Source organism: Glandiceps talaboti, chromosome 14, assembly GCF_964340395.1.
Source record: "Glandiceps talaboti chromosome 14, keGlaTala1.1, whole genome shotgun sequence".
NCBI classification, from domain to species: Eukaryota; Metazoa; Hemichordata; class Enteropneusta; family Spengelidae; genus Glandiceps; species Glandiceps talaboti.
The window spans coordinates 7,893,619-7,906,924 of NC_135562.1; the positions used below are offsets into that span (position 1 = coordinate 7,893,619).

The following is a 13,306-nucleotide window of genomic DNA, read 5'->3' on the forward strand; positions in this document are numbered from 1 at the left end:
CTTATTTCACTCATATTTTTAGCAGCGGGAGGAAGAGAAATGTTAAAAGAGCGATACCTAAACATATGCATTTGTTGTGTTATTGGGAATGTGGTTATGTCTATCTCTCATGTCTTGGATTATTAGGGAGGAATATACTGGGTATATAGTGTTGTATGTCGTATACTTGAAATTTTTCTTAAAGATCTGTGTTTAAAGGTCAGCACATAAGTGTTATCTTGTCATTGGAGCCACAAGGATTATAGGATCATTATTAAGTCTTGGCTCACATTTTCTATGACTCCCAAACAACTATTTTTACATACTAGTATACAGTCATACATTTTAATCCTGCGAAGTTATAGTCTGTTCACACTGGGACCTATCCTCCGCAGAATCAGTGACTTAAATTAACTCTGGAGGTAATTTGTGTGTGTGAATGGTGGACTCCGGAGAATCTGTGGATTATTTTACTGCGGAGGTTTTGGTCGATTCAGCTCCGCAGATCCTCCGGATGCAAGGATTAGCTTGTACTAAGCTGTAGGTGTGAACGCTTTACGCTGGTGTAAGCGCCCTCAATCGGTGTATTTCAGTGATCGCACTAATTTCCCGGACAGCAAACTACCGATGTTGCCAGCTAATTAGTGTGCAATATTGAGAGTTCGATCGACAATGACCGAGCCACATGTTTGCATTGTAACTGATGTCCCCACGTACTTAGGCCTTTCTTGTTTATTAGAACAGTGGTGTGGAGCACCGTGGGTGAAGTCATAAAACTTTGTCCGGAAGAAACCATTTCATATAATGTAAATCATGACAGGGTTGCACAGTTGGAATTATTACTAGGTTGAGCTTCAATCTTTTAGTTTGGAAAGATGAGAACTTTTTGCACACACAAGTTGTGGAATAGTACTTACTTCATCATCATGGTAATAGTTTGATGACTTTCACTTCCAGTATATACTGACAGTCAAACATTTCTTCCATTCAATCTCAACAGTTACACTTTGGAATGCAATTATAACTCTGGTAGGATGGTGAATCCAGTAGCACCTGCTACTATGGATGATGGTAGAGCTACTCCTCCACCTCTGATTGGATTCCCACCTAAGTACACACCAGGTCATTATGAAGAGGTGAGGCTTATTTACTTCTGAATCAGTTTCTCTTTACTAGATGACATTAAGTAGTATCAAATGAAAATCTGTAGTTTTCAATAGATACCAATGAAGGGTAATAAGCAAGTAACAGCTACCTGAATCCCCCTGTCATTTTACCAGGGTATGTTCCCCAATTCTATACCAGGGTTCCAAACATTACTGAAAGTGAAAACACTGAATACTCAAAGAGTTATTACAGCACAAAGTATTGGAAGCTTCACCAGTTTTATCATATTCTCAACTTCTGTTACCAGGGTTCCCAAGTTACTGAAAATAGTGGATACTCAATATTTAGCATTCTTGGGAGAGTTCCCATTGCATGTGTTTCTTCTATCACCTATCTTACCTCTATGCTTAAAATCTGATCAAGAAGATGGCTTGATTCACTTTATTCTCTCTATCTACATGTACTTTGCTTGTCCTTTAAAATTATGTAATTTTATATTTACACACTGGATGACTGCCTTCCTCCTCCTGCTGTAAAAACAAATGAAGAATGCAAAGGATAAGCAGGATAGAAGTGGTAAATGAAGCACAGTGGAACCTTCACTCCTTGATCGGATTTTAAACAGATTGCTATCTTACTAACAGTTGAGTTTACTAATTATAATTGTCTGTCGCTACAGGTTGGGAGAGCAGTGGCTATTGCAGCGCTAGATTATGCCAACTGTAATCCATGGTCTCGTCTTCCATTAACTGAACATACTCACCTGGAAGGTGTTCGTATGTGGATTTCTAAGTTTTTACGGAGTGCCAGGGGAGCTCCTACACTGCCAAGGAAGATGTCCAGAATGGCTTCAAGGACCTCATGGTAAGTTAAGTAACATACAAATAAGAGATTGATGCTACTTTGCTAAATCACATGTAAAATGGAAAAGACAGCCCCATGAACTTTACAGATTAGTGTAAAACAAAGGGAGCAAGATCAGTAGTTCAATGTAGGATAAAAAACTAAAAAATTTTAGTTAAGCCTCAAACACTTTTCGAGTTTGAATAGTGTACTCGTTGTCTTTTTTATTTTGGTTACTTGTACAGCATGTTGTGATATTAATGTAAAGTGTTTTATAAGAAATAAAGTTTAAGATTAATCTTTGACTAGTTTTTACCTCAGTGAGGATTTTCAAGTAGTTTAGATTTAGCTATTAAATGGAACTATACAAATTCTAAAGAATAAGATAATAAATAAAAATTCTATCTGTTAACAGCATGGTAGCCTCAGCAACGGCCTTTAACCCCCCAGTTAGAGGTAGACTCTTGGCTGAATTGTCATCGGGTAGTACTACAACTACATCTACAACAAATACAAGTACTGTTGCTACAACAAATACTACAGCATCTACAGGCACATCCATGGCAACAACCACTAGTTACAGAAATAGACAAAGTCGGCAGCTTGCACCAGTCAGAGGTATGATTTAGAATCCCACATCCCGAATGAGCTGAGATAGAAATATCTCAAACAAGTTGGTTAATTTTTGTCTCGTGAGTATGACATTCTCTATAAGAAGTTTGAGATATTCCATCTTAGACCATTGGTGTGTGTGTGTGTGGAAGTATTTTTTCTCATGCCTTCTTAATTTGTTCTGGCAAAAATAAAATTTCACACACATATTTAGTACAGAGTGTTGGATCGATTTGATCCCACACTTCTTGTCTCACACTTTGGATGTGAGAAAACATGTACACAGGCTTACAGACGTCATATTTGACAGTTAGTAGGACATTTCTCTTGTTACTGGAAGAGATGTGTAAAATGTTGAATCCCAACCATAAGATAATACTATTTCTGCAGTGTTGCAGCCATTTGGGTCATTTGGCACACATTTTTTTTACCTGACCCTCAATTTTGGAAGTGACGGGTCATAGATGACCCACACTAAAATTGTATGCAAATATGTTTAGCAACATGACCACACCTATAGCAACAGCCAAATGATCATGTATATTGCATAGATAACAACAGGGTTGGATAGGCAACTGCATATTAATCATTCAGCAAATATCTAGCATGGTCAGCATATATGTAAATATTTTGAAAAACTGTACAGTTGTGCTACAACGCTATTGGCGCTTTTTATAATGTCCTCCAAAAATTGTATGATGACCCAGAAAAATGAAAGTTTCGGGACACTATGTCCCACTCTTTGAAAAAGCTGGCTGCAACACTGTTTCTGATCACAAGACATGGAGAACATTATTGATAGAAATGCCATTAATAACAAAATATTTGTTGTTACTACAGAAACCAGGGCATCAGTTGAAAGGCGGAAACGTGTGATGCAGCAACAACAACACTTCCAACACCAACGTTCTGCATCAACATCCAGCTTAACATCTACAACAAGCACCATCTCAACCTCTTCCTCATCGTTGGGTAACTATGGCAACCTGGTAAATCCAAGTAGTCCTAACAACCAAGTCTCACAAGGCTCCATTCCAGTAACTCTGTCCATGACAAATGCAGGGACTGATGTGCCAAACCTACTGATGAAACAAAGGTCATCAGACAGCTCAACTAATGAAGATGAACGATTGGTATTCACAAGACCTGTAAGTTATCTCTTTTATCAATTCATTATACTCAGGAAAACTTACATGATAGTAAAATTAGAAAGTGTGACATTACGAAACTCAGAAAAAGTTACATGATATAAAATTAGAAAGTGTGACATTATGAAACTCAGAAAAAGTTACATGATATAAAATTAGAAAATGTGACATTATGAAACTCAGAAAAAGTTACATAATATAAAATTAGAAAATGTGACATTATGAAACTCAGAAAAAACTTACATGATATGAAATTAGAAAGTGTGACATTATGGTACATAGTGAGGCCTGTAAGTTGTATGGTAATTCAATATAAATCACTTTAAGAAATGACATGTCAAATTAGAAAGTGTGACATTACAATCTATGGTGAGATACCGCATGTCTAGTATGATAGCATACATGCTGAATTTTTTGAGTCATTTTAAATATCCCAAAGTGCAGCACAACATATAGCAGTTTCATCACCATTTACTCTGCAAAATTTACTTCTTATACTAAAAGTCAGTTTGGCCAATATCATAACTTTCTTAAAACATAATTCTAACTATAAATACAAATTGCCAACAATGATAAACTTATATGAGAAAGATGTCCATACCACTTTCCAGAGCCAAAGGATGTGACTTGAGTGTATTGGTACACTCTGCACATCTTCTGCAGTCAGAAAACAAAGTTCTAGTGAACTAACTTAACCACTGACTTTGAAAGTACAACTTTACTTTAAACAAAGGAAATATTACAGAGATCTAAAATTTATGAATGTGCAACAAATATTTTATTAAATTTAAGGATTTTTTAAAAAATTATTCTGTTGTATCCTAAAAGTAAAGCTAACAATTTATTTACTTTTCTAATAATAATAATAATAATTTTTTTTTTTCAATACCTTAGGCCACCAGCTTTTAAATATTATTACATAACTGTGAAACAATACATTGTTTAACTTTTATACTTCAGTAAGTTTCTGAACACAAAGGTATATTTTTTAAGAATTATAGTTTATATACAACACAAAGGACACTTTGGATACTCAATGATAAAGAGAGAAACATAGCAACTGAATTAACAAAAATATACTATTGATGACTAAAATTGAAAATAAGTTAAGAGCATGATGAATGGTTCTAAAGGGTTGATAGATTCTGTAAAAATAATTGTTTTTTCGATGTTCCTTTTAAAAGTCTGCTTAGATAATTTTAGCACTATTAAGGATCACTTTAAAGCATTTGAATGCAATGCATTTCTTTATTAGTTTGTATTTTTTCTTGATAAACTCTGAAAGCTTTGTATAGTTCTATTGAAACCATTGCACTATACTAGCTATACAGGTAGTGTTTGCGTTAATCAGGACTATAGTTGGCCAGTGCCAGATGTTGGGAAAGTTTCTTTTGATTGTGTCAGAGGTCTACATCTTATCAGCGAGATAACAAATTTAGTACTGGTGGTAAGAAACATTAGTTACATACGGTACACGTATGAATCGGGAGAACTTTTCTTCATGAAGATATACTCAGAACAGACTTCTGTACTGGGTACATGCTAATATTAATGTATACAAAGACTGTATGAAGTTCTTGTGACTGAAGTGCACCACACTTGTATATCCAGCCAGTAGTGTGCCTTTTTCTATGCTGTTGTTATAATACTTGTGAAAAGGAATAAAATATTCGGGGAAATTGATCTTAGTACATGTATCGTTGGTGGTAATAAACTAGTTTTACAACACAAGACTATGTATCTTTACACCAAATTTGATTGTATCTATCATGTTGATTGCTTGTAAAACATAACATGCATTTCGTAACCAGTACATGCCAGTACATTATATACATAGATCTATATATAGTGATTATATGCATGTATATATACTGTAGCATAGGTGTGTATTTAATGGAATTACTATACTAGGGGTTTGTAGACTGAGCAGATGTAGATTTTGGACTCTGTCAACCAACTTTCTCAAATACCCAATCACTGGAAAATTAATTTGTTGTCCAGATTAAAGTAAACATAAGATAAATGTAGTTTGCAATGGTTTTACCTTCTATAAATACTAACTCGGTGACTGCCCATTGACAGCCCAGTCACTCTGCTACAACACCATCACCACCAAGAAGTAAATCCAGGCACGAACACCGCATTCCTATGAATGTACCTACTACGGTAAATACACTGTGTCTGAATGCAAACCCAAATTACCCTTTTCTCCCCCGTTTCTTGTAGAATAGTTTGATCCCATTGTGTACACCAGTCTTTGGATATATCCAAAATACAAGAAATAAGGGGGTGAAATTTGTCAAATGTAAGGGTTCAGAGTGTGATTTTAGTTGTAGGTTATACGGATTTCAATTCATGTTTTCAGATAATTCTCAGGCAATTCACAGATCTGTTCTCAGGTTTGGGTCACTCATCTGTGTTGTTGCAGTTATTCAAATCAATGAAATTGAAGACTGGCAGCAAAATATAAACTAAGAGAAACATAATTATGGTTTTTGCAACAAAAAACAAAGATTTCATCAACTTACTACTACCAGGGTATTAATGTCTCTTCAAAAATTAGGAATAATATTTTTTTATTTTTTTATTTTTTTATTTTATTTTTTTTGGGGGGAGGGGGGAGGGGGATGAGGATGATTTTAGAAAACAACCAAAAAAGCTGAAAAAATAAAATAAGACTGTTGAGTGAGCAATCATCCCTTACTGACATCACAATGAACTTCAATAGAAATATTTCTATTCCATCTCTGAACCCTTGCATTTACTGGGTCTTCTGCATCTGAGCAGTAATTGCATGCAAACTGAGTCTTTTTTTTTGTTTGATAATGGCTGGTAATTGGACTTTGTGCAAGCTTTTAACGACGTGTTCCTTTGTGGTGTTCCTAGTCTGTAAGATACACCATATCAGAGCGTCCTCGCCCATCGGCTTACATAAAACAAAGGCTGATGAATATGAAATGACATGATGTATCTGACAGTCTATGGTGTTCCCTGCATGGTTGTAAATCACTTGATAAGTTTAATTATCTTTTCATTGAATTTCACATTGAGTTTTCCTATAGATTGTAAGATAATTTATGTTGTGCTGCCCTCATCTGCCCTCTCTTGAGAGTGGTAGGTCGATGTGTGAGGGCGCACCAATATGGCATATCTTGCATTAAGTTTCCCAATATCCATATCAAACAGCAGTTAATAAGTTTTGTACGGTTTATGTAGTAATAAATTTACATGTACATTTCATCAGGAAAAAATGGAAATTATAATTGTGTCAAAACATAAACAAAATAATGACTTTGTCAAAAAAAATTGTCATCTTGAAACTATGGTCATTTTCATTCATAAAAACTATTACATCAATTTTGTGGTGTCTGCGTATTGTAATGTAGTAATGGAATTAAATTTAATAATATCAGTGAAGGCTTCAGTAATGTGATTGTGAAGGCTTTATTAACATCATCTGAATAAAGTAACAACTAACCTTAAATATTCTAGATATGATTTCATCAATAAAATTACAAGTTAATGACTTGTCAAATGGCCTGTATATACATCCAGAAATATCTACAAGTTGAATAGGTAACATGGATGAGAAAGATATTATTTTTCACTTTTTGGGGGAAATATAGGAAAAAATACATATTTAAAAACTTGTTTTGATCTCTAACCATGCAAATACCAAATTTGCACAATAGAATGTGTGCTGTCATTTGCTGTATTGCAGTAACTCAGAACTTTACTAGTTTACAGTTTACAGTTGGGTAAGGATATGGACCAGTATAGTAATCACATTAGCCTGTAAGGTATGCTGTAATGGGGCGCCCTCACACATCGGTCAACTCCTACCACGAGGCCGGTGAGAGCGGAACGACACAACATATCTTACAGACTAACCAATCATGTGATTCTAACTTGTGAAATCTCAGGACAACTTTATGCAATGTATACTATGAATACAAATTTGACTTCATAGGAGTTACAAAGTTAAATAGCAAATAAAGAACAGTATGTACAAATTTAAACAAGGGGTGTAACCTCATTGATATCCCTTGAATCTACACATATATGCAGTGCACTGGTCAAAATTTGAATGAGCTGTATTGTTCTGACAGCGGAGTGTGTCACGTGACAGGTATCCTTCTTTCCCTGCATATATGTATAAACTCTATTTGTCGATCACAACATTTTAATATGCATCCATTGCGTGATTAGTTTACTTCTCTTTTTTTGACCAAGTCTTGTCAAGCTATGATGCTATATATATATATATATGTATTTTCAGTAAAATATCTTTGGTTAAAAAATATCTTTAAAAAACATAGTTCATGGCCTTCATTTTTTTCAATGTACTTCTTACAGTACTAAGCATACACTAGAGGCTATCAGATTTGCCTTCATTTCCTGTATGGATTACATACAATGTTATTCCCAATAGGGTTGTACAGAAGGTGTAATACGATCAATGTCTCAAAGCACAAAACTTGCAGAAAGTGATGTTAGTCTCATCCATGTTACCCAGTTCACTTCAAAGCGGCCATTAATAATAGATATAATGTAAAAGCCATCAAAGTACAAAATATCTTGTATTCGTATAGTGTTAGAGTCTTAAAAAACATTAACTACAAGTATATAATCTTCTATATATACCGATTATAGCAGCTGCAAGACATGTGCGTCTTTGAGGTTAGTACTGTTGTACAACACAATACTCATGACTCCAGTGTTCATCCCTAAATATCCATAATTGATTTTCTCATTGTTTTCATTTACCATTGTTATCCCATCTACCTCTACATGACTTTGTTTTTCAGATTTTAAATTTTTTCACTTTCACAGCCAGGCTTTGATTTTAATAACAGACTGGAAACTCAGATTGAGATCTACATGTATTATCTGTCAGAGATGAGATCTCTGCCAGCAGTAGCTAGACTGTAGAAAACAAATTCCAGCTTAAAAAAATGAATTTATACCTGGTAGCTTTAATTAGGTTAATAATTCCACTGTCCTTCATGTTTATGTTCTGAACTGGTAACTAAAGAAAACTTTGTACGTATCATTACGTGTACGCCTGTACGATAATGCTCCCATATGCGTACACATTCTAACAACATGTATCTAAACCTCTCTATTTTCAAATTCTCTATCACCTTCCATATTGCATAGTTTTTGATTGTTTCAAACTTTGTACGAGTAAGACTTATGGAAATCTTTTGATACAAACAAAACTCACAATGTCATTCAATTCTCTACTGTCTATTAGCAGGTTAACATCATAATAACTCTTCTAAGAACTAAGATCAGTACAGTTTTACAAATGTAATTTCAAAATGCCTTTTTGTGGCTTCTGTAACTATAATCATAGCACAGCACCATATTGATGGCAGGTCTGTCACTGACCAATACAAATATTAATGCAAAATGTGGTCTCTGAAGTAGTTATGAAGTTTGTACATTGCAGTTCCTTGTATCATAGCTTGTATGTATGTATGTCTGTCTGTACCTTGATTATTTTGGCACAAGTTGTATAGCAACAAACCATGACAGTTAGATTTATAATGACTATAGTGTTTCTACTATCATCACATGTACAGTGGTAGAAAATAACAAATTTAGGCATGTGAGAATGCAACTAAGAAGTCTTAGATAGTGGAACATCTGAAATGAAATCATAAAGCTATAATTGTAGTGTAGGAGTGATGTGTAAATTTTTAAAGAATTTCACTTCATTTATTAGTTTTGATAGCTGCTTTTAAGTTGTTACTTTTTACATTTCTTTTCAAGATTTAAGTGTGAGCTGACATTCATGCATGGGGTTTTGTGTTTCAATCATGTTTTAAGTGATGTGACTATTTATTTTGTGTACTGGTGTATTCTTAACATATCATATATGCATTGGTTGTACAATGTTATTCTCAAGTGTATAACTTTAATGTGTATTTCATATAAAATATTGAGATACATATATAGTTATCTCATAAAATTCTTTTAATTTTCCTTTTTTTTTATAATCTTGTAAAAGTATTACTTTGATGCTTTGTTTGGAATACATTATCATAATTAATATCCTCCCCTCAATAAACCAGATGTAAAGAAAAGAAAGAAACCTCACCCTGCTCCCTCTAAAAAGTGTTTAAAACAATAAATATATGTATCAACAGAGAATAATTATTCATCAGAATTACCTTCCACCCCTACTATGTTTTACCTGATGTTATTTTGACCGAGTAAGTTAGTGAACATTGTATTGTAATCATGAGATGAAGCAATCAGCAACAGTGTTATCAACTGTATGTGTATTCTAGTACATGTACACCTGTTATGAATCTCACTGTATATGTGTAAGGGAAAATCACACGTCACACAAGCTCAGTAAATGAACTTCGTTTGTTTAGGGTAGTCTGGTGTCAGTGTGATTGCCGAACTTCATTTTCACACTTTTAATCAAATTTGAAAACTTTCACACCTTCAAAAATGGTTTTGTATTTACTACAGAGATGTTGATAGGTTGATTAAAATTACTACTAATGTGATAATGATACAGTGCTGGGTTTCCGGCAAGCATTTTACATGTTCTTTACATGTTCACCATGTTTTTACATTGTATCGATCATAGTGGTGTGACTGCTTCCATTTTCACTGTGTACAACATAAACAGATTGATGTCGCACTTGTGAACGTTGTTTAGGGGGAGGGGAGGGGAGGGGTTTGTCCTAAATGAACAGAGCTTGTTTATTGAGCTTCTGTGACATTGTGTGATCATCCCTAAAGCCCATTGAGATATGTTAGCTGAAGTTTGATACCACATTTTTATCATGCTTCTGGTTTTTATTTCTTTAGCATTCACATAGTGCAGTGAGATTCACAATAGGTGTAGTACTGGTTACTCATACGTCAACTGTGTTGTTGACTGTATCGTATGTGTAAGTGTGATAAGTCCACATACATCAATTCAGTTGTTGACTGTATATGTTTAACTTGATGATTCCACAGACACCAGGATTACGGATCCTACATCCACACAAACCAGGAGTACAGACACCTCACCAGTCTGGTGTGCAAATGATAGATAGATCAACCACCATTACTAGACCTAGGGAAGTTTTTGGTCCCCCAGCGTAAGTACAACATCAATCACTGTCTTTTCACGCTGTCTTTGCTTTACGTATGACATATGTGTAACCCCCTTTGTTAAGGGGGACGGGTATTCATTCTAATAGTACTTAAACTTGCATAATTATCAATGATATAATGTGAGGAGGTACACTAATACATTTAACTTGGGAACAAAGATAGATTTTTCAACTGTTATACTATCAGTGTGCCCTCTCAGCGAGGCAGTTACGGTAGATGATTATTTATATAATATATAAGTAATACATATAATGTGTGTCTGTTAGATCTACTTTTATATAGAGCATTTGAAATCTTGGAAGGGAAGGGGAAGGGTTAGGGGTGGAATGTGTGTTATGGATATAGTGTTGGGTGTTTATACACATGAAATGATGTTACAGTAAGAGATTTTTTAATAGAGTGACTTTTCCAAGTGCATATCTGTAGTCTAGGTAATTCTTAGTACATGCAATAGCATTTAACCTCATGTTAAAGGGTCAAAATAGAACAAGAAGGTTGACTTATTCTCATGTGTGTCTGTAGTAATGCATGTGTAGCATGTAGAATGGAAGGCATGGTGGTGACCAAGAAATCAAATTGTCGTTATTTTTGAGCATGCCTTGGTACAATGCTGGCTGCGGGTATCAAGATATTTGATAGACTGATTTAACATACACTGTATCTATAGATTAAATCACAACATAATTCTTACATTGTACTAACTGTTTATACAGATCTGATCCACCAAGAAGAAGGTTTAAGAAAATGTCAACTAGCAAAAGAAGGAGTGCATCTCACAGTCCCAGTGGTAAAGGTTTTCATAGAAAGGGAAGTGGTACTGATAGTGACGTTGAAAAGAAGAGGAGAAGTCGTCGGAAAACTAGTAAAACCCTCACTATGGGATTCAGTGGAGCTGCCGCAGCAGCACAAGGTAGAAATTGGCACAAGTCCAAAACATGATCTGTCAATCATATTTTAGGCAGTTCTGTGATTGGCTAAATCACATTATTGTTGGCAGACCAAACTTGAGTTGTCAATCAAATTACCAAGTATTGTGATTGGTAAACATGCATTTACTTCACATATTGCTGGCAGGTTTCCAAAAATTACACAATGTCAATCAAATTATATGTTAGGGTAGTCAGAAGACTCAGATAGGCAATATAAACTTTTATGCTTTTCAAAAAGCTGAGAATCCAATCAGAATGTCATGCAATCTCATTGATTGATCATATTTTCATTATCAGTTTCTGCAACTGGCATTCTAGTAACTTTCTTTATCTAGCATTTCAGTACAACTTACAAGACCATGTAAAGTAGGTTTATCTTGTCATTTTCAGGTTTTTATCATGGTATACCAATTTATCAGTGTCACCTAAACTGACTGTTGTTGTTTTCTTCTCCATTTTCTCTCTCATGTAGGTGAAACCCCACTTGAAGGATCAGCTGTTAAACTTTTACCCCAGTCAGAAAAAATGTCCCCCAGAAGGTAAGATTTTATGAATAGCCTGATTAGTATTTGATGCTCACCATGTGTGTGTTTGTGATTGGTATGGATATACTCACCTGTGTGTGTTTGAACACTACAACTTTAATAGCATGTTCAGCAAAAACTGATGTGTGACACTGTGTTATCTATGAAATCTATCCAACCTGCTTTTTATGAACGCAATACCTACAGTAAACGTTTTCACTTTCTGTGTGCAGCATTTACAGTAGAAATTATGTTGGCTTGGTGTTTCACTCATGGGACATTACACATTACAGCTAAAATGATGTTGGCTTGGTGTTTCACTGATAAGACATTATGTTTTGACACAAAAATCGACAAATTCCAACTCCAGATTTTCAATAACACAATAAACTCAGCAGGATTCTTTGCCCAATCACATTGAACACTGATAAGCATGGTTATTGTTTCTTAGTGCAGTAGAAACAGGCTTCTAATGAAAACATTACGCATGGACTTGATGATTTCAATGGCTTGTTTTACTTTCCAACTGAGATCAACATGGTAACTTGACTACTTCTACATCCCCACTAGGCGTGACACCTATGTAATTGTTTCTTTTGCATTTGAAGTTGTCTGAGTGTGTGTAAAAAATGACATGTTACATGAATGAACACCAAAGCAAAGTCATTTGTACTGTATCACAATCATCATGCTATCACTACAAAGCCATCACCAGTTTTGTGTACTTTGAATGTTTCACTCCACATTCCACATTGTCACTGTGTTCATGATTCACTAACCATCACGTCACTTGCATGGCATAGAAATGCATCTTGTTCATAAAATCCCTGACTTTGTTTTGCTTTCCCCTCCTACCATCATAAAAATTTCTAGTGCCAGAGCAATGCGAAAGCTCATGAGAAAATTGGTATGTTATATATATACACTGTAGTGTGGTGAAAATACTGTCAGCATGTGCTGTGACATTTGTTGTGATATGCCTTGATCAGTTTTGGGTTTATATTCCTATGTGTTAGCTGCACAGCCACACACTACC

General features: G+C 34.9%; 1 protein-coding gene across 1 annotated transcript in view; it reads left to right on the forward strand.

The window, feature by feature from the left end:
* The window catches only part of LOC144445198 (cytosolic carboxypeptidase-like protein 5), a 30,664-nt gene that overhangs the window by 9,640 nt on the left and 7,718 nt on the right, over nucleotides 1–13,306 (forward strand). The window contains exons 6-13 of the mRNA XM_078134744.1: nucleotides 980–1,115; nucleotides 1,766–1,950; nucleotides 2,345–2,547; nucleotides 3,382–3,689; nucleotides 5,772–5,855; nucleotides 10,677–10,801; nucleotides 11,531–11,727; nucleotides 12,219–12,285. Coding sequence (XP_077990870.1) covers nucleotides 980–1,115; nucleotides 1,766–1,950; nucleotides 2,345–2,547; nucleotides 3,382–3,689; nucleotides 5,772–5,855; nucleotides 10,677–10,801; nucleotides 11,531–11,727; nucleotides 12,219–12,285 — 1,305 coding nt within the window. The remainder of the gene's footprint in view (nucleotides 1–979; nucleotides 1,116–1,765; nucleotides 1,951–2,344; nucleotides 2,548–3,381; nucleotides 3,690–5,771; nucleotides 5,856–10,676; nucleotides 10,802–11,530; nucleotides 11,728–12,218; nucleotides 12,286–13,306) is intronic.